The sequence below is a fragment of the Grammomys surdaster genome, unplaced genomic scaffold (assembly GCF_004785775.1).
Source record: "Grammomys surdaster isolate TR1022 unplaced genomic scaffold, NIH_TR_1.0 150, whole genome shotgun sequence".
NCBI classification, from domain to species: domain Eukaryota; kingdom Metazoa; phylum Chordata; class Mammalia; order Rodentia; family Muridae; genus Grammomys; species Grammomys surdaster.
Window position 1 is genome coordinate 16,961,136 of NW_021604608.1, and position 21,981 is coordinate 16,983,116.

At 36.4% G+C, this 21,981-nt stretch overlaps 1 protein-coding gene across 1 annotated transcript in view; it reads left to right on the top strand.

Annotated features, from left to right (window-relative positions):
* The window catches only part of Dthd1 (death domain containing 1), a 66,510-nt gene that overhangs the window by 24,473 nt on the left and 20,056 nt on the right, over window positions 1-21,981 (top strand). Inside the window, exons 7-8 of the mRNA XM_028765350.1 lie at window positions 197-486; window positions 7,229-7,467. Coding sequence (XP_028621183.1) covers window positions 197-486; window positions 7,229-7,467 — 529 coding nt within the window. The remainder of the gene's footprint in view (window positions 1-196; window positions 487-7,228; window positions 7,468-21,981) is intronic.

A 21,981-nucleotide genomic window follows, 5' to 3' on the forward strand; every position in this document is an offset into this window, starting at 1 on the left:
AGACAACGAAGAGCTTAGTTGATGTGAACTGGTTTCTTGACTACCAGAGTTTCCCTAAAGTCTTTCATGAATATTGCTAGTTGGCAATCAGAATGTTAGCTTCAAGTGAAAGTTAGTAAAAATAACTTTTTCCTTTGGTCTGTGGTGTTTCAGTGCTTCATCCCCACTCAGGTCTTGTTTCTTTCCCTTTGCACAGGTTTATAGTGCTCCACCTGTCTTCCCCAGTGGACAATAGCCACTTGGTTTCTTTTGTCAAGTCTTTAGAGGAAGCCTCCTGCAGCGCCACTGCCTGCATTGTACTGTCACACCAGAAGGACAATCCTCATAGAGTGGTTATTTTAGCAGTACCCTCTAAGGAGTTAAATCTGGCACTGAAGAACTTACACTCAGAAGGGTTTGGAGGACTTCCAGAATCATCTAGACATTTCCAAGTAAGAGAAGGAGAACAACTTCTTTTAAGGTTTACTGGAAACATATTTGGTTCAAGTAAGTATGAGGAAATATTCTTACATATTATACAGACTATAAGCCACAAATCTTAGATGCAACACCCCAAACTTGTGTTATTAAGAAAATCCTCCTTTTAGAGAACTCAGGGAAATATTCAGAGACTAATCCTTTTAAGCACTTTTCTCTGTGCAGGGCTGAGTGTGTGTTTATGGAATAATTTTAGGTGGTATTATTTTGGAACTAGCCTTCTCTATGACTGCTTCCTGAGTTCAGGCTAGCATCTCCTCTTTCTCATGACAACTCTTTAGCTTTTACTCAATAATATGAATGTGTTTCCACACAGTAACATTTCTGGAGAAACATGTCATGTGACAGATGGCTCTTCGATTATGATGATTTGATGTAGAATGGTTGGATTTATGATATACAAAGGCAGTACATATTCAAGTAGAAGTGGAATATTCTAAGTTTTGATCTTTCTCCAACTTAGTGGCTTCAGGAATGATATTTTCTATGATGTCATATCTTCTAGTTGGCCACCCAACTTTTCTTGAGGGTGAAAGAACCAAAATTCTGTGATATGTTGGGTTGCTAGGTCATGCTGTAAAGTATGTAAAGTACATTATGTGTTTCTGACATATTTTCAAATTTTGTTGTTTGTATGAAAGTGATCCCATCCAGAAGCAACTGTTGGTTACTTTTATGATAGAACTATATTACTGCTCATTTTACCTAAAACTACCTCCAAATTCTTTAATGTGTTCTACAAAGAGTCTAAAATGGGTCAGTGAACTTTCAAGAGATATGAATAGAAGTATGGCATGTAATTCCTTGTTATAAATCACACACACACACACACACACATACACACACACTCACACACAGACACGCAGTCACACAGACAGACACAGACACACACTCACACACACACACACACGCATGTAATTTTACAGTTTTTTGTTTTGTGTTGGTTTTGGATATAGGGTTTCTCTGTGTAACAAGTCTGTCCTGAACTCGATTTGTAGACTAGGCTTGCCTGGAACTCACAGAGATCCCCTGCCTCTGCTTCCTGAGTACTGGGATTAAAGGAGTATGCTACCATGCCTGGCCTTATTTTGCATATTTTTACATGTAGTCTGCATTTGCAATGCTGTTTGAGGTACAAAAGATGCTTAAAAACATTAGACATGGGTGATACACCCTGTAGAATTTTCATTCCCATGCTTTCCCAGTGTTACTTTTTGTTCCCATTTTAAATGGCATTAAACTTAGAAAGGATTGACTTCTAAGTTTGTGTTTTATCTATACTGTCAGGAAACAGTTTTCACTAGAATAAAATTTTATGTGACAATGAGCATGTCTTCATTGACTGATGTTCTCTGAGCCTAAGAACTCCCAGCTTTCAATGACTGTAGAATAAAAGAATGACGAATGAGCATTCTGAGAAAAAAAATAGATGGTAGAACTGGAAAGGGCCAGGGAGGAGGGAGTAATGGGAGGTAAGGAGTGAAAAAGATGCACAACAGTGAAAGAAGAGATGAAAAAATAAAAAATAAAAATAAAGGGATAGCTAAAAAGAGAGAGAAAGAACCAAAATTCTCCAGTGGAATTGCTGTTTGGGCATTCTTTCTTCACCAAAGACTTCCTATTTCCAATTCCTTCCTCAAGTAAAGTAGAATGTCAAAGGTGTACTTATAATGGTGAGGTAAGAAGGAGAATTAAAGGGTGAATTTATGGGAATTTCTGAATCAAGACCTTGCTACACATTTGACTTGATGTAACACTCTGTATATTTATAAATCAATACGCACATCATTGAATTTCTCATTCAGAAAATGACTCCAAGACTTTATATGGTCTTTGTAGTTTCCATATTAAAGGAGAGTTGATGTTAGTCCTGGTCCTCACAACGATAAGTGAGATCAATTATTATCCAGTATCTTCTGATCTAAAGTGTGTCTTCTACTCTTACATACAGCATCTCAGTCATTGGAGGAAGAGAGGAAGGGTAGAAAAGTTGCCTTCTTGCTTATGTTTTGAAGGAGAAACCACAATGTAAAACCCGAGGAGAGATAGTCAAAATTCAGATATATTGCTTCTAAATTAATACTATAAATGATTTCCCTGTAATACCAAAGTGACAGCTATGTTTACCTGTCCTAAACAGGACTGAGCTGCTGTCCTAATATGAGGTAGACCTGTTGTCCTTACTGGAGACCAGTATCACATGATAACTTAAGACAGCCTAAAGACTGGCAGCATGTGTACTGGGTTGTCTATGAGAGATCAGATGATCTCATTTTCACTCCAAGAAAGGAGACTTGTGTTCATATTAGAATACTCACTGGATGTTTCTAGATCTACAAGGAATATGAATCTTCACAAAACGTAGATACCTATCATTTTATCAGAACCTAGGCATCTCATAGAAGGCCAGGTAGTCTCTGCCTGCTGGCACCTCATCTTATCCCCATCTCTCTCCCATGCTTAGTGTCTCCTTCTTTATTTTCTTAATGATCGTGTTCAAAGTATTTCCCCTTCTTCTCCTTCTCCTTCTCCTTTTCTCCTCCCCTTCCTCCCCCTCCTCCTCCTCCTCCTCCTCCTCCTCCTCCTCCTCCTCCTCCTTCTTCTTCTTCTTCATGCCAGTCTTTATTTTTATCACCACCTTATTTTATTTTCACAGATCTTTACCTTTTCTTTTGTGTTCCTTGCCACAGATATAAGTTTCTATTTACTCATTTAATGTCTGTTTCTCTATCAAGACTCTAATTGGAAGCGGGTAGTCTTATTGGATGAATCTTCTAACACCCATTACCTAAGATGGTACAGGGCAGTAAGAAGAAATTCTGTAAGTAGAAATGAAAATAAAAGTCATAGCACTGTACTAGTAATTGGGAAGATTGAATGAATTAATGTTGAATAAATTCTTAAATTAATTGGTGAATTTAGACAACTGGTCTTTAAAAATTCCAATGTCTTCTGTACAGATATACCACACAAATGACTCTCCTGAGAAAGGTTTATAAGGCATAAACACTGGTCCTAGTCCTGAGATGAAATCAAAGGAATGTTAGTTTATCTCAGTCTTTATCATTTGCTTCCTATTCTTCAGGACAGAGATAGAACATGCTTTCATTTCAAGTCTGTTAGAGATATCAACACAGCACTTAAACATTTTGTTGCATGACCCTTAAGAACCTCTTTTAGGGCAAAGAAAATCCAGAAAGTGCTAGCAATTTCTTTAAGATGGTTTTATGTAAATGATATCTTTGTCTTACTCCTCATGTTTAGAAATGCTCTGTGCAAGCCTATGTGCATTCAATATGTTCTCAGTGTCTTACATCCTCTGGCCTTAGGAAGTGATTCTGCTACATCCATGGGTAGCATATTAAATTAATCATCCTTTTATCTACTCAGGAAAACATATCTACTATTATGCTAGCTGTCATCTAGACACAAGCCAGAATAAGTAACTAAGAGAATATAATGCTTGTTAAAAGTTCTGTACACTGCAGAAAGCAAAAGCAGGAAACATAAAGAAGGGTAAGGGTTACAGTTTAAAACAATGATCACAGAAGGCTGTTAAGTAGAAGATTCCCTATACATCTCAGGAAGTATGTCCTAGGCATAGGCATTACATGTCCATGTAAATTATCTGTTGAGGATCATCAAACCCTAAGAAAGCAGAATCACAAGACACATTGAAAGATAGTGGGAGATGAATGGATCAGTTCAGGCATTGCAAAGACTGTGCCTGAGATTTCATTTGAGATAGATGGCCCATACCAGTGTAACAAGAGTCAAGCTATACTACAACTCTGTTGGGAATAAACTGCAAGGTGAGAGTTGAAGTGAAGAGACCAGGTATGGAGACGGAGCCATTTCTGTCAAGGCCCTGACAGACCTTCGAGGTACAAGTTGTGGATAGCAGGTTAGAATCATAGAAATACGCAGAGCCACTGTTTCTCTCAGAATCTTTTGGTTCCTCATATAGCTAGTACTTTTGCTTCCTCATTTGCCTTTTCTAGAGAAAGCACTCATTCATGTATGTGCACTTCCTTCCCATGACGTCAAGAAAAGACATTTAACAGTCATTTCTGAGAAAATATATATTACTGTAAGAAACCTCCAGTTACTCACAAAATATAAATACTTATTTTTTTTTTAAAAAGGCAAGTATTTGTGGAATTGTGATTGTCTTAATTCTCTTCTAGGTACTATGTGTCCTGTTTGTTGAAGTTGGGGAAAACCTCTCCAAAGATCAGATAGCCAAGGCTGTCCTCACAGTTAGAAATAAGTCACTTTTAACTTCTTTATATGTGTCAGAGAATGAGGAAAAAATACTATTATTTCTTTATTTGTTTCTTTTTATTATAAAATGATTGCCTTCAAAATACAGTGTTCTATTTTAGAAACAATACAAAGCCAACTTTAAAACATATCATAAAAGGCTATATTTGAGATCATGTACCTGTTACAGGGAAACCCTCAAAAATTTATCCCTATTTTATTACAGATGTGACTTTAGGGTTCCATTACATATACTACTAATTTTTTAAAATGAGTTGACTGGCAATGATAGGTTTACAAATTCTAGATCTGAATTTAACCAATGTAGACTTAGCTCCACATCCTTGTATCCTGAATAATAATCATCATTTTTGAGTAATTATAAATATGGAAGAAGAAATAATGCTTTTGAAGGAACAAAAATGGAACTTCTTCAATGGAAGTCTACGTTGTGCCATTTCTTCTGATAGTTTTTGGGGTACAAAACACAGACCTAAAAAGATGTTACTCAAAAGATCCAAAAATTTAAATTTAAAATTCAGTGATTCATTTTAATCACTCAGAGTCACATATTAAAAAGCTAGTATAAAACCTTTTTATGAACCCTCCCCCAAGTAAGTCATTCTTTACTTAGAAATCTGCTTCGCTCAAGTAGCTAGATTGCCAAGACGCAACCTTACACAAAGGAAATCTACTCAGAGTCCTTTCTGTAACTGAGAACCATTCTATTCCTGCTTTTAACTGTATTTTAGAAATTTACCAAAAGGCCTTTTAGCAGCCACAGAAGGAAAACAGAAATCTCTTCTACATCTTTTACTGATGTCTTCCTTCTGGGTGAAACAGAAAGCATTCATTGTGCAAGAGATAGCTAAGGGTCATCGGCTTTGTAGATTCTTGGAGAATTGAAATTCAGTTTGATGTTTCATTGCAAGTCTAACTATTTTTGTTTTTATACAGATGCACAATAATAATAGAATCCATTTTTCCTTTACTATTGTGATGTAATTTATTCAGCATTGGATATATACCATGTCTGTGAGCAATTATTTTATTCATATTATATCAGGCCATTTTTAAAGGTAATCTTAGAAAGCAAGTGTTATTTCTCCTGCTTTGAACATGAGGAAGAGGAAGGCCTCAAAGTTCTCCAAGTGTGAGCACTAGACAGACATTTTCATACTGACAAATGGTGGAAGCTGAAGTTGACTCTTGACTTTTACAGTCCAAACATACAACCTCAGATGCTATCTCAGAGCTTCCTAAAGATGTGCTACTGTAATGCAGGCATACACTGTCACAGGAAGCAGTAATATCCTTTCTACTATTGCAATATGAAGCTCTACAACCTACAGAGGTGAAATTCTTGTTTAACAGAATTTTGTTATTTTCAACAAAAAGATTTATCTAAGCCTTTTTTTAAAGAGCATCCACAAAATTTTCTTAATAATTTCAACAAATCCAGTAACTGTTTCACTTGAAAGTTGTACAATAGCACTGTCTTTTTTCTATAATTGTGGGAATCTGCTATTTCTGTGCTCTTTACCAAGAAAACTATTAACCTGGCTGTGGTGGTACACCCCTTTAGTTCCCACATTTAGGAGGCAGAGGCAGGAGGATCCCTGTAAGTTCCAGGTAAACCTGATCTACAGAGTGAGTTCCAGGAGAGCCAAGACTACACAGAGAAACCTTGTCTCAAACAAACAAACAAACAAACAAACAAACCACCAAAACAAACAAACAAACAAGAAATTAAGAAAATCATGAGATTTTTATGTGGTAGCCATCAAGCATGGTAAGTATGTGCAGAGTGACTGAGAAGTTGAATTATTAAAATATATATTAAAACTTTTATTTAATGTGTGTGTGTGTGTGTGTTTGTGTGTGTGTGGTTATGTATGTATATATGTGTGTGCCAGTGAGTTTACGTGGAGATCAGAGGACAACTTGAAGGATTTGTTCTCTCCTTCTACCATGTGGAATCTGGGGATTGAAATAAAATATTCAGGCTTGATGGCAAACACCTTTTTCTAGTCAGCCACTTAGGAGGCCCAGAAGTTGAATTTTTTAATGGTCTTGAATTTAATTTTAATTTATACTTAAACTGAATATCCTATGTGAAGCCATGGCAGTGTACACTGTGATAGGAACAGCACAGAGAAAGGGGAAAGATGATTGTTGGAGAGTATAGATAACTTTTTAAATACTAGGAAATATTTCCAAAAGTTTTATGTTTGAAAACCATGAAGAGGAAAAAGAAAAGGGAAAGCTATTAGCTGTGAAAACTTGCAGAAAAATGTGGCCCCATGACAGAAGAGGAGTCCTCCTAGTAACATTCAGTAACCTGCTATGGCTGCTAGATTATATGTTCAAAAGCAATGATAGCTCTCAAGATACTTTAACAATATTTGATAAATGGTATGTCATTGAGATTTCAGAAAATTAAAGCAAACTAATTATCTTACTAGTGACAAATGCATCTCCTTTTTAGGCAATGGAAAAGATTATGGGAAAGACTACAAGCTCATATTTCACCTGCAAAGAACACCCAGGCTGGAACTCCACATCAAAGAGGTGGATAAATTTGGGAACTATAGCTGCCCTCATTATAAAGGCACCATTACAGTCTACAAAGTACCCAGAGAGAAGATTGTCCCCAACTTGGATCAAACACTTCATGAAAATCTTTATCAGTTTCCAGTTTGCAAATTGCCACTGAAATTGCCGAAGGTAAGTTAGTAGTCTTTCTATGTAACAGCTTTTGTTGTTTATTTGTAATTCCCTATTAACAATGAGTTCTCCAAGTAAATGGATGTAGACGGTTAGAAAATATAATAATAAACTTGATAAAGAATCAATTCTAGAGTCATAGAATATGTATCAGGGTTTCTGCTATTGTTGGTGTTCATTTTTCTAACTAGAGCAAGGTATGTTGATTGGTTCTTTATAGCATTTTGTTAATGAATGTGTGCACAATGCCATTCATCTTCTGAGACATCATCTGACTTACTGAGACATCTTTTATGAAAACACTGAGTGCATTTCAGACTACTTGAAGAACAGAACAGAATCATTCTGAACATGGCAATAGCATCAAAGTAATGTCAGTAAAGCTGATAGTTTCCAGCATGTTTATTTCACAAGTTATTCATATCTAATAATCTGTCTCATATCAGAAAATCAGATTAAATTATTTTCTAGACACATCAAACACATAAAAACATATACACATTTTATTATTGTATAAGTAACTTATTTCCATGTATGAGTATAAGTAACTTATATTGATAATGAATAATAATGCTGAAAAATCATGTTATTACTGTCTGGCAAGAAAACATTTGTTAATTCTAAAGAAAGCTAAATTATTTTTTCTGTTTTCACATTTTGTGTTTTTTAATCTCAGCAACACATTTTCCATATACAGATTTGATATGTTTTTTAAGGTGTCTTGCATAGCTCACTATTTATAAACTCCTATGCAGCTGAGGATGACCAACTCCCCTTGCTTAAATCCCAAGTGCTAGGAGTACATGGGTGTGTGAACCCTCATAGCCAGCTTTTGTACTGTCCTTAATTAACAAACATAAATTGTACTTCTGAAAAGGGGTGTGCTCTGTTGTGCATCGTTATAAATCTTGAACTACAGAAATAAAATGTTGTCATAAACTATGTTGTCAAGAGTGGTGTCTACAGTCCACACATGGCTAGCCATAAAAGAAAAAATTTGTGTCACTAAAGATATATTAATGAATCATAATTTGTTTATGATGATGAAATGACTCATTTGTAATATTTTGCTTGATTAGGTTAAATAATATGCTATACAAAACAATTGTAATACGTATCTGAAATTCTATTTCTGTGGAATAATACTTTTCTAAATGAACGTAACCTAATAGAGTATATAAAACACGCCTATAAAACTGTATTATAAGATTAGACCTGATTAGGCAATGGTAAAATAATGCATTAATAGTTGTTTAGAGGTTGGAAATAGCATCTCAGGAAACTAAAAACAGTAGATATTTTGTGTTGATTACATTACCTTTTTCTCTGTTCATGAGAATGTAACCATTAGACATAAAGAAAAATCTGGCTTACAGCAGGAAAATGGAATGCATTTTATTAGTGTGAGAGATTTAAATACCTTAGCAGAATTCACATTTCAATTAAGCCCATTAACGTAACTTCCAAAACACAAAAATCTTTTTAAGTGATTTTACATGCATTGTTTCATTAAATAAATCCTCACAGAAGCTCATGATGCAATTCCATTGTTCCTGTGTTACTGGGAGTGGAGACAGAGCAGGTTCAGTCATGTTGTCCAGGATCTTAGGGCTATGTGTAGACGAGGAAATCCCACACAGGAAATTTGTTTGCCAGGTAGGTGTTCAGCAACCTCTGCATGGTTGCCCCCTAACAGATAAAACATCTATTTTTAGCCCAGAAAACAGAAGAGAAGTACAGATATCTAGATTCTCCCTAGAAGTTGTAGAAGTTGGAAGAACGTAGACAAGCTATGGCAAAGTTAGCGAACAGCACACTATGGAGACCAGCCAAATGAAAGCAACCCGAATGCAGAGGAGCTTTTACCTGATGGTTTGAACTAGGTACTGGGGTTCTGAGCAGGAAGGCATGTGCTAGTCAACAATTGATGGTAAAAATCTGAGTTATGTTCAGGATAATATAGTCATCTATAGGAAGATCCACTCCCATTTGTGCATCGGCAGATTTGTCTCTATATTTATTCATGATTTCTCTCCAGTCACTTTGTGTATGTGTGTGTGTGTGTGTGTGTGTGTGTGTGTGTGTGTGTGTGTGTGTGTGTATGTGTGTATGTGTGTGTGTGTGTGTGTGTACGTGTATGCCAGAGTGGAGGTCTTAGGAAAAGCTGCAGAAGTTTATTCTCTTCTTATTTTGATGTTAGTTGGCATAATTGTGCATATATTGTCTGGGATGTAACTGAGTGGTAGAGCATGTACTTAGCATGTGTGAGATTCTGGGTTCAGTCACTATCAATGGTAACCAAAATACATGTATATTTATTAGGTAGAGTCTTTTATATATGTATAACATGGAATGACCAAGCTGTGATAATTAGCATAGCCATCACCTCACACAATAATTATTTCAGATTGCCTAAAATGGAAGAATTTGAATGTGCTTCTGTAGTTGCTTCTCTAATATTCAAGTCTCTGGTCACATGTTGTTTGTTCTTCTTATTCCCCCATGTACTAGTCATTATTGAACCTGTAACCCTCTTTGGGTTTATTTTGTAGTATTTAGACCTAGTCTGTCCATGCCATGTCCTGTCCTAAATGATGAGCCTGGCACAGACACATCAGAAGTGCATCATAACCAGCCTCATCAGTGTCCCTGAGAGTCACAACTGAATGGGGCACTGTGATATTCTCAGACTAGTATTTTAGCATGCAAGTCCTTGCCTGTCAGAGTGAGGAGTTGATCTGGTGAACATATTAAGATTTGGAGTAGAGAATACCTTTCAGGGATGCTCTCTAGGCTGCTTAGCTGAGTACATATTTTTTTTTTCTTTCAGAAAGCTTTGTTGCTGTCCTTCAGCTATGGTGTGATTAGGAGACAAATCAGAGCGCAGTAGAGCTTCCTAGCAGTAAGGCTTGAGAGTTTATTTCCATGGTGTCAAATCTTCCATGGAGAGAGGTCTTATGCACAAAAAAGGGATATATATATATATATATATATATATATTCGCACATGAAATAAACTCAACGTTCCTTTGTCTGTATTTCCTCCTCTGTGGCATGTATGATTCATAAAATAATTAGAAAAATTAGGCAAGCTAGCTAACTTAGATGTTTATGCAGATTTCCTCTATGAAAGTTTATATCTGATCACCATAAACGTGTCATGAGCTATTTTCCTGCTTTGACCCTGACACACACCGTTCACTGATCTGCCTGCTCCTGTTGCCTGCCTCTTGTGTTTCAGTATGACATCGCCCAGGAAGCTGTCCTGACTTCACTCTCTATTCCAACCTCAGTGTTCCTGACACGCACAGATCACAGATTCTGCACGTCACCTGTTGTTGTAGCTACCACATCCCACTGTAATGCCTTGCTTATTGTTTCTCAACAGACAATTTTAAATTCTTTCCAACCTCGCTGTTTTTATTAGCTTCTGTGGAAATTAGTTTGACATTTCATTGAGGGATTACCAATTCCTGAGAAATACTAATACAAGATCCATTATAGAAAATGATACACGCTCTACTCTAGCAGCTGTTAACAGTCATTAGCTCTTTGGAAAGGGAATGGGGCTCATGGGTATCCCCTGTATCCATGGTGGAAACCTGGAGAACCCAATCACAAGCAGGTATTCGTAGCTATTGCTCATGTCTATGACTGCAATGTCAAATCTGTATGGCAGAATCTTATTGCACTCTTTCCCGTTTTCTGCCTCTTAAGGATTTTTGACATTTCCTCTGCAATATTCTCAGGGCCTTTAGGTGCTTAAGTGTGTGCGTATATGTGTGCAAATGTCTTGTTTAAGACGAAGTACTCATCTGTCACTTATTCTTAGCATTTTTAATAAATATGAGTCTCTGCATTAATTGCCACCATTTTCAAAAGGGTACATTTCTGCTGAGTGCTGAAAACAGAACTAGTTATGTACATAAGTATAATTATCTACTACGAATCAAGAAAGGGGCATTGGGCAGAATGCACTAAAGCAGGGGAACACTAAATATAGAATGAATGATAAATAGCAAAGTATGCACAGCTTCAGGATGAAAAAAAAACCTAGATGGAATTGGGAAATTGATGGGGTTGGGAAGGATACCAAAAGCTAAAAGTACATGTAAAAGCATGTAGACGCCTATTGATTTATATCTTTACAAAATTAGTTTAAAAAAGTTTGAAATGGAGGTACATTTCCTATATGAGTGGCTATTCTGGAAGTATTAGGAAGTATGAAAATAATAATAATAAATGGTATATGAATACGGTTATTCTGCCATACCAGATGCAAAATATTTCCCTATGAGTTGTTGGCCAGAAAGGTCTCACAAACTCCAAAACAATACAGTTTATTGTCATTGTTCTTGGTTGCCCACCAGAACAAAATGATAAGACTCTGTCAGGACTACACTACACAATTGGTTTAAATGACGGAGAGATTAAGATGCAACTGAAATAGCTGCTAGCTGGGACCTCTCCCACACTTTCTCTCCCCCCTCTCTCTTTCCTCTCTTCACTCCTTCACTCTCTTTCCTCTCTCTTTCCTCTTTCTTCTCCTTCTCGATCTCCATCTCTATCTCCATCCCCATCTCCATCTCCTCCTCCTCCTCCTCCTTCTTCTTCTCCTTCTTCTTCTTCGCCTCCTCCTCCTCCTCCTCTCTCTCTCTCTCTCTCTCTCTCTCTCTCTCTCTCTCTCTCTCTCTCTCTCTGCTAGAACTCATAGTGCTGGAAGGTGCTATTCATGTTTTTGGGAAAGTAAACTCATCTATAGCCTCACTCACTCTACATTATGTTTGATGTAATAGTGACATGACATGAAAGCTGCTTACTTTTTAAATAGTGTCATTACCACTACTATCTTGGAGATAATCAACTAAATGCTCTGTGATTTTATATGAAAGATAGGAAAGAGTAAACACCTGATACTATAAAGTTGATCATAAGCATGTGGCTAGAAAGACATAGTTCAAACTCGGAATACACTAGTGTTTCCCTAAACGAACATATTCATGTTGTAAAGAGCCTACACAATATTTCTGAATCTCTCTCCCTCCCTCCATTCCTCCATTCCTCCTCCTCTTCCTCCTTCCTTCCCCCTGCCCTCCCCTCCCCTTCCCTCCCCTTCCTTCCCTTTCCTTCACTTCCTTTCCCTTCCTTCCCTTTCCTTCCTTCTCTCCTTCCTCCCTTTCTTCATCCCTTCTTTCCATCTCCTTCTTCTCTCCTGAATCGATATTTCCACCTTTCTTCTCTTCTTCCCTCTCCTCTTTTGGTCTCTTTCAGGAGAAGAAACCTCTTACTTAGAGCTTTGTTTCTCCAATTGGGAAGGCACAATTGACAATATAGATACCCACATTTCTTTACTCAACTTTACCATCCAGTACCTGGTAGATACACAAGTTCAGAAAGTGTTTTATGAATAACTAGATTGGTGAGGTCATTTCTACAAGTCTTAAAAGTGTTCAACCTTGAAACTAATCATCCTGAAACTACACCATCCCTTTAAAGATAGAACATGTTAAATATCTGCTGCGTTTTGTAGACAAGTTGACTATCAATATGCCATCTGTACTTTCCTTTCTTACCAGATGGGTTTATACAGGGCTTTCCAGATTCACACTCTTGGCCATAACTTTTACACAAAACTTTCACAAATAACTTCCACAGGGCTGAGAAAGAATCTGTGGCTAAGGAAGTGTTTTTCCTCTTTAAAAACCAGTGAATACCTAAATGGGAATTGAAACCATGACCTTTGTTTTATGAAAACAGACTTCTTCCACAAAGTTTAGAATTAAAAATCCCCCAGCTCAGCTAAGCAGAATTAAAATGTTTCACTTGCCAGTAAATAGAAGTATCTACAGAAGGCAAATAGTGAATGCTTTTAACAAAATAAGTGTTGTGGTGTAATTTCCATAAATACAAGAAGTTAATAATGTTAAACACTACTTAGAACAAACAGTTTGAACACCTCCTCCTGTGACTTGATACTAGTTTAAAACATACTAACATTTAGCCCTTACAACAAGCATATCTACCCTAGTATGTTGGGAAGTTCTAGAGAACTAGGTGATAGTTAAAGGGTTACAGACTGAATATATTTTATAATCATGAGTTCAAGACTTCACGAATATTTGAAGAATAACCATTTCACACAATGTTTCATCAAGCAGTCACTGTGTACTCTGTGTGTATATAGTTGCACACATATATTTGCACACAAGCAATCACAAGGTAAAATGCTAATGTATAGTAACGTTCCTCTAACAGTGAAGACCATCTGTAACTTGTACTTGTTTGCTTCCTGTTTGTGAGAATACCCTTATACCCTTCAACCTCCACAATTTGCTCATTCATATATTAATTCCTTTCAAAATCATGTTTGGTATGGCAAGGGCCTAATGTAAAATACTATTGCTGTATAAACTGCATAATACATAATTTTCTTGTCACTTTGAACTTATGAGAAACAAGCTGAGGAAAGAAGGACTTATTCTTGTTCAGATAGAGGTGAGAGTCCATCAGGACAGGAAGGCTTGGTGACAAGGGTAGTTCACTGGTACAGCAATGAGGTGTTTCTATTGATATATTTCAGGACTCTTAAATGAACAAATATTGAGTTCAATGTTCCTTTTTGTTTTTACCTTTTAATTCAGTCTGGACCCCTCTCCTATGGGATTTTATAGCTCGCATTCATAGTGATTCTTCCATTCTCAGTCTACCTTCAATGTTTTCAATGTTCGTACCCTTGCAGACTCCAGAGGTGTTTCCCAACAATCACAAAGCCATCTAAGATGACAGCAAAGGATAATGATCAAAGTCTAAAGCTTGGCTTGCCCTTCTATCCATATCCTTCATTTAGAGCAGCAGTTTTCAACCTGTCAGTCTTGACATCTTTGGGAGTTGAATAGTCCTTTCACGGGGGCCACATATCCTGCATGTCAGGTGTTTACATTGTGATTCATAACAGTATCAAAATTATAAGTATGATGTAGCAGCAAAAATGGAAAATAATTTTATGGTTTGGGGTCACCATAACATGAAGAACTGTATTAAAATGTTGCAGCATTAGGAAGATTGAGAACCACTGATTTAATGGGCAAAGTATCTTTCAAAGCCTCATTCGGATCACGTGTCTGCTCCAAACACTGCAATGACTCTGGTTTCTCTCAGCTCAAGGGCTCCATTTGTGTGCAGGAAATATGTTTCAAGTGTGATGGCTATTCATGCTTGTCAACTTGATTACAGCTTGAATGAACTGTAATTCAGAAATGGAGGGCACACCTGTGATCCATATCTTGAAGCTAGAAGATTCAGGCTTCTGACCCAAATCTTAACACAGAGATCTTAAGGCACAGTGGTCATGAAAAGCTTAGGCCCAGGCAAGGTGGTACAGGCCTTTAATCCCAGAAAACGAGACAAGTAGATCTCTGATTTTAAGTCCAGCCTGAGACAAAGCAAATCCCAAATCCAGGCATCCTTGTACACACACCCTTAATCTGTGGTACACCTTCTGTTGGAAGTCTGCATAATAACATTGGAAGAAGGAAGGCTCACTCTTCTTCATCTCCTTGGCCTTAATTGCCAGCACATCTGTTGGAACTGGATTCCAGCATATACAGAAGACCAGCTCAAACATCTAGCCTTGTGGGACTGAGCAATGACTAGATTCTTGGACTTCCCATTTACAGCTGCCAACTGTTGGGTTAGTTGGACTATAGACTGTAAATCATTACAATAAATTCCCTTAATATAGAGAGACATTCCATAATTTCTGTGACCCTAGAGAACCCTGACTAATATAGTCATCAAAGCCAAAAAGTACTGTGTAGCTACTTCCCTAATTCCTAATTCCTTAGGAATTGGAATACATGTTTTTATATTTCTATATTCATTTTTAATTCATAGATTGAAGGCTTCTAAGAGGTTAGGATGAAGGTCTCATTGCCCACCCACACAGTGACACACTTCCTCCAACAAGGCCACACCTTCTAATAGTGTGGGCCAAGCATATTCAAACCACCACACCATGATTCCCAATGGTGCTTGATATTGCTGAAACTTCAGTGAATAATGTTTTTAGTGTATACATAGCTATGATAAAGTTTAGTTTATAAATTAGACAAAGTAAAATGCGAATAAGCACAACTAACAATGAAATGGAACAATTGATAATTTACTCTTAAAAAGTTCGGTAAGATTTATCAATTGTTTATCTCTGGTATTTCTAATTAATAATTTTAACCACAATTGACCATGATATTATGGAGGTTGAAGGATACTGAGTCCAGAAAATACACTGCATTCAGAAGGGACTTATATTGTAAAGTTTCTACATGGCCTACTTGGCTATTGATTCCAGACCATTGTATCCCATTCCCTTCATTTGTTCAGCTCCAGTCTCACAATTAGCTTGTCCCTGCTTCTAGGGTACTCTACTCTGTCTTCTGATTTAAATGTGTGTTAATGATTTCTCTGTCCTGAATGATCCTCCTAACATCTACCTATATGTCAGTACCTCAATCTTCATCCTATGATGAAGTTTCACATTCTCTCTAAAGCCTTCTCGGAATCTATTTAATAGCAAATATATTTCTGGCTTCTTAATCCAACACTCTAGAGCCTTCTTACATGGTTTAACTTTGTTTCCTTCTAAAGCACTTGGGCTTCTTCATGTGTTAACTATATTGCAGAAACATTGACATAGCAAGGATTTAAGTAAGCTCTGTGACTGCATAGGAACTTTGTTCTGTTCCTTCATTATTCAATAACAAAGATGTAGAACAATGCTTGACATAGATGTAATGAATACTTGTTGCATAAATGCATTAATAAATACAGTTTATATTATAGGTGATAAAATAAGTGGAGAAAGTCAGACATGTTAAGGAAAGAAACAAATTAGCATCAGAGAAGAAACAAAATTGGTGACATGTGTGTTAAAATAGGACAGTTACAGAAGACCAACAGTGAGTTATGTCCTGGCAGAGGAGCAACACAAGACAAGAAGCCTCTTTGTGTACAGTCCTGGGAAAGCATCAGCTAAAGTAAGGAAAATAGTAAATAGCTAGACTCCATGATTCCTTCAAGGAAAATATCACGGATGTTATTTTTATGGTGGCTAAGAAGTTGAGGTATGAAAAAACACGATCTAGCGGGTCTTAGTCCTCCTTGGTAATCAAGATGCCCTTCTGAAAATGACCATGTCAGCAATACAGGCGAAAATCTGAGGCCTCATAAGACAATCATTTTCAGTAAAACATTTTTAAGTTATACCTGAAGCAACTCTTTTTAGAAGTGTTCCAGAACATTTTGTTGACATTACATTCATTTGTATGCTGGAAAAAGGAAAGCACCTTTTAAAAAAAATCGGGTGTTTAAGTGGAAGGAAGTGGTTAGAATGTTTGGTGCCAGAACATGTGCTTCTCAAATCACCTAGATGACTGTCTACATGACATTTGGTTATTTTTTGTCAGCTTGGGTTGTGAAGGCCTTGCACTTCTCCCACCTGTTTGGTGGTTTTGCCTTGAATACAGTCAGGTCCAGAATACATAGCTGAAGTCTATCTGAGGCTAGACTTCTGAGTAATACCTCAGTGGCAGGCTTACATAAGCAATGCTGACTGAACTTCTGTTGAGACTGAACTTCCTTTAAAAAGACAAACAAAAAGACCCTGTGAACTCATAACATATTGTCATGCCATTTCTAGTTTTATTTTTTTTTTAAGTGTCACAACGTTTGCTCTTCTACCACATTAAATAGGTTAAAGGAAGGAACTGTGAACATGCTACTGAGAGGTCTGGTTTATCAAAAGCATCAGTTTCTCTCAGTTTGAGACTTTCACTGCCAACTCCCTACCATGCTAAGAATGATTTTAAAAATGTTACTTTTTTTCTAAGAACCTGAACTGCTAAAGGAATCTTAAGTAAATAAATTAGAAGATTCTGAGATGGAAGAATTTTTATCATGGTCACAAGTACCTTAACATTGTTTACAGTTTTCAGGTGTAGTTATTTTATGTAATTATATTGGGATTAAAAATGTAAGTGTCACTAGCACATATGGGTAGCACTAGATGTACTCAGTGGCTTGTAAATAGAAAACTATTTGGAATAGAAATGTGTTGGGAGACCAAGGAGAAGTCAGAGTCGGAGTTGAAGATACAGATATGATTTAGATACATTCTATACATGTGCAAATTTTTCAGAATAAATATAAATACTATTTTAAAAAGCAAAATTCATTAGACTGTTGCTGGATAATAAGAAAACAAGTTAAGACATATATACATGTATTATATATATGTATAGTAAATATACATTTTATATAATATATCCTTAATACATACACAGGTGTCTATGTATGTATGTATGTATGTATGTATGTATGTATATATGTATATATGTATGTATAAAACCCTATCAGAAAAAAAATGGTAATTTGGGTTTTGTTGTTTTTGTAGAAACATTAAACTTACAACAGTTTTAGAATTTCCTGTAACTTATTTTCATGTTTTCTATATTGAAGTTAATTTCAGCAACATCTATATTGCTTTATGGTCCACCCTCTGTCAGTCAGAAAGTGAATTCACTAGCAATTATTATGCTAAATTATGCAGAGAATGAGAGATCTTGGGACACTCAGTCCTTCCTAAATGAGATGTCTCCAACAAATCCCTCCTCTCACAACTTGAGGGAACCCCAGGGAGAGGAGGCAGAGAGAACTTGAGAATCAGAAAGGACAGAGGACATCAACAAAAGAAGACCCTGTAAATCTATATGAGCATAGCTCATATGAGCTCACAGAAACTGAAGTAGCATGCACATTGCTTGAGTGAATCTGCACCATGTACTTAGTAAATGTAATATGGCTTCCAGGTTAGCATTTTTATGGGACTCCTGAGTGTATGAACAAGTGTATCTTTGTTCTAGTGCTTTCTCTTGATCTCTTTTTCTTCTGTTGACTTGTCTTCATCAACTCCAATGTGATAGTTTTTGTTTGATTTTATTGTAGTATATTTTATTGTATTTTGTTTATAAAGAAATGAATGAAAACCTAGACATTAAGCTAAAATTTAAGAAGTAAACTTTTACTCATACCTTCTGGGAGAGTAAAAATCATTTTCTCCAATAGACTGACACTGGGTATATCAACCACTCCAGGGCAGGCCTCATATTCAGGAATAGTTGACCAATATATAATTAGACTATACAGTTTGTGTGTGCATTTATTTGGTGCTGTGGGTTTTTTCCCTCTTTTTCAATATAGTTTAATGGTTTCTTGTTTGGAATGAATTTTGTTGTATTATGTTTTTGTTTCTTTTTTAAAGAAAGAATTTAAAGTTGGGAGGGGAAAAGAGAGGATCTGGAGGGACTTATGGGAAGGACAAAATCTGACAAGTTGGTTTTAATAATGAAAAATATAATAAATAATAAAATGTTGTATTATAGGGTTAAATATTCTGATAATAAAGATCAGTGACTTGGCTTTAAAAATTTTTTAATTTAAAATTCAGTTTATAAAATGAGTTTCAAACATGTTTTTCTTTTTAAAAATGAATCATCCAATAGATTCTGGTTACAGTTTAACCCCTTCATCTCCTACCAGGTCCTCCCCACCACCCCATTGACCTAAATCCACTCCTTTCTGGCTTGCTATTATGATAAAACAATGAGACATTTAGAAACATAAAATAGATAAAACAAAAATGAACCAAAAGAGAACAAAACAAACAAACAGAAAAAACAAGACCAAAGAGAAAGCACTAGAAACACACATATAGCCACACAATTTTATGAACAGAAACGCCATAAAAACAAAACTGTTAACCGTAAAATATAAGTAAAAGATCTACAGGAAAAAGAAAAGCCACACAAAGACTTATGAGACAAAACAAATATAAACGCACAAAGAACTATAAAAAATTTTAAAAAACAACCCCAAAGGTCTCCAAAGTTACAAATGACTATATTTTGTGTTACCTATAACCTGCTGGACATTGGGCCTATCCTTGAGTGTGGCTTATGTACCCTGTGAGATTTTTTTTCCTTCACATGTGGTAATCAGTTGAAGATAGCCTCTGGGTTAAGTATGGTTGCTATGTTCACATCTCCTCTCAACATTCAGATTTGGCTTAGATCCTATCTTAGATGCAGGTCCTGTGCAGGTTGCCACAGTCTCTGTAAGTTCAGATATGCATCAGCCCTGCTGTATCACAAGGTCTATTTCCTTGTTGCCTTGCATCCCACAGGCTATTACGATCTTTCCACAGACTTATCTAATCCAAGAGGGGAGGGATTTGATGAATATACCCTACTTACAAATGAGTGTTTCAAGATTTCACACTCTTTGCACATTATTCTATTGTGGGTCTCTATATTTGTTCCCATCTACTGAAGAAGGAAGTTTCTATGATGGCTGAATGAGACACTCATCTACGAATATAGAAGACATTGCATTGCTATGTTTCTTTATTTGAACAATGACATTTTGTTTTTCCCATATAGTCTCAGATTCTTGGACATCTGAGCAGTGTCCTGTATGAATTCTATCTCATAGCAGGAGCCTTAAATCCAATTCAATAGCGGCTGGTTACTCCAGCAGCTTTTGTGCCATGTTTGCATCTTGCAGGCAGGTTTCCATTAAAAATATCAGGTTTGTAGTTGGGTGTATGTTTACTTTTATCGTCTGGTAGTTATGTAGAGTGCCCCCTAGGTCCATGAACACTAGCTAATAGAGATGAAGTTTCTAGAAGGTTGGCTTCTTTGTGTTAAATGAGGTATCTAGATGTTATCTCCAGCAATAGGGCCTTACTAACAATTTGTGTAGAGCAAACAATAGTTTTAGCAATAGCCTGTTCGGGGTTTCCATGAAGTACCTTTTGCCGATAACTCAATTGTATATAACTTCAATTGTATATAACCCTGGCAATGGAGTTTTATTTGGTGGAGGTAGTTGTCTCATTGGAGCTTTATCTCCCTAATTAATTATTTGGCAACTCTGTTTAGATTCTTTTAATTCATTCATTCATTCATTCACTCACTCACTCATTCATATATATATATATGAATGAATATATATTATATATATATATATATGTATGCATGTATGTATGTATGTATGCATGTATGTATGTATGTATCTTCTACTATATTTATTTTCTTTAAAACTCCTTCAGTGTCCTTTAGTTTTACCTATGCCTTTTTGAAAAACCTACTTTAATAAGTGTTCTTAAATGTTTCAACCTCCCTTCTAGTCCACTGATTAAAGGTAGTGGAGAAAAATGATTAATGGGACATGGGGGGTTGTGAGCTTGTTTAGAAGTAGTTCTTTGGGGAGATACAAATCTTTATTGTCAAGATATCAGTAGTCCTGTCAAAAACATCAAACATGAATCAGTAGGGCCAGTCTAGTACAATGGGCAAACACCAAACATGAATCAGTAGCAGTGGCTCAATCCAGGAGAAGCTGCCAATCTCTGCCTAATTGACACAAGTCTGTGGCAAGAAGCAGCTGCAATACCACAAGAAACTCTTTGTTGTATTTCTCTCTACAAAGTAATTTCAAGAGTAGATTAGGGAAGACCAGTGATATGTTGCAAAGCTAACCAATGCAAGAGCATCCTTTCACTGTCTGTGAGGTTATATTTATATTCTTTTAAAACATCACATCTTCTCTTAAGCATTCACTCCAGCAATTTGCCCTTTCTCAAGACAGCTTCCAGAAAAATACCACTATTCTAAGCAAAATATCATTTCATGTGTCAGATTCAGCAAAACATTGCTTCATAAGACACTTTCCAGAAAAATATCACATGGCACAACCGAGTCTCCAACGAAACCAGAAATTGCCACTTCAAAGTCTCCTGTTTCCTCCTTCACGTTGCTATTCCCTTCCCTTCTCATTTGGTTCCACTATTCCAAGTCTTCTCTCCATCTATCCATCCGTCCAAACTACCTATTCTATTTCCACTCCCCAGTTCCTTAACTACATCTAGCCTTTATGATTATACAGATTATAGTCTGCTTATTGAAAGTTAACTATATCTACATATAAGCAAATGCATATCATATTTGTCTTCTTAAGTCTGTATTACCTGCTTCAGGTTTAGCTCCATCCATTTGAATTTCTTCTTGTTAACTTCATGATTTCTTTTTTGTTTGTTTATTTGTTTGTTTTAAACAGCTGAGCAATTGCCATTGTGCAAATGTACAGTTTCTTATCCATTGATAGACAAGTAGGCCCTTTCCTATTTCTGACTATTGTGAATGAAGTAGCAATGGATATGATTGAACAAGTGTCTCTGTAATAGGATGAGTTGTCTTTTGGGTATATGCCTACTAAGGGGTCTAACTGAATCTGAAGCTAGCTCTATTCACAATTTCAGTACTACTGCCCACCAATTTTCAAAGTGGTTGTAGAGGTTTGCATTCCCACCAGCAATGGATTAATATTCCACTTACTCTACATCCTTGCCAGCAAGAACTGTCATTTTTTAATTGACTTTGGCCATTCTGGCTGGAATAAGTTT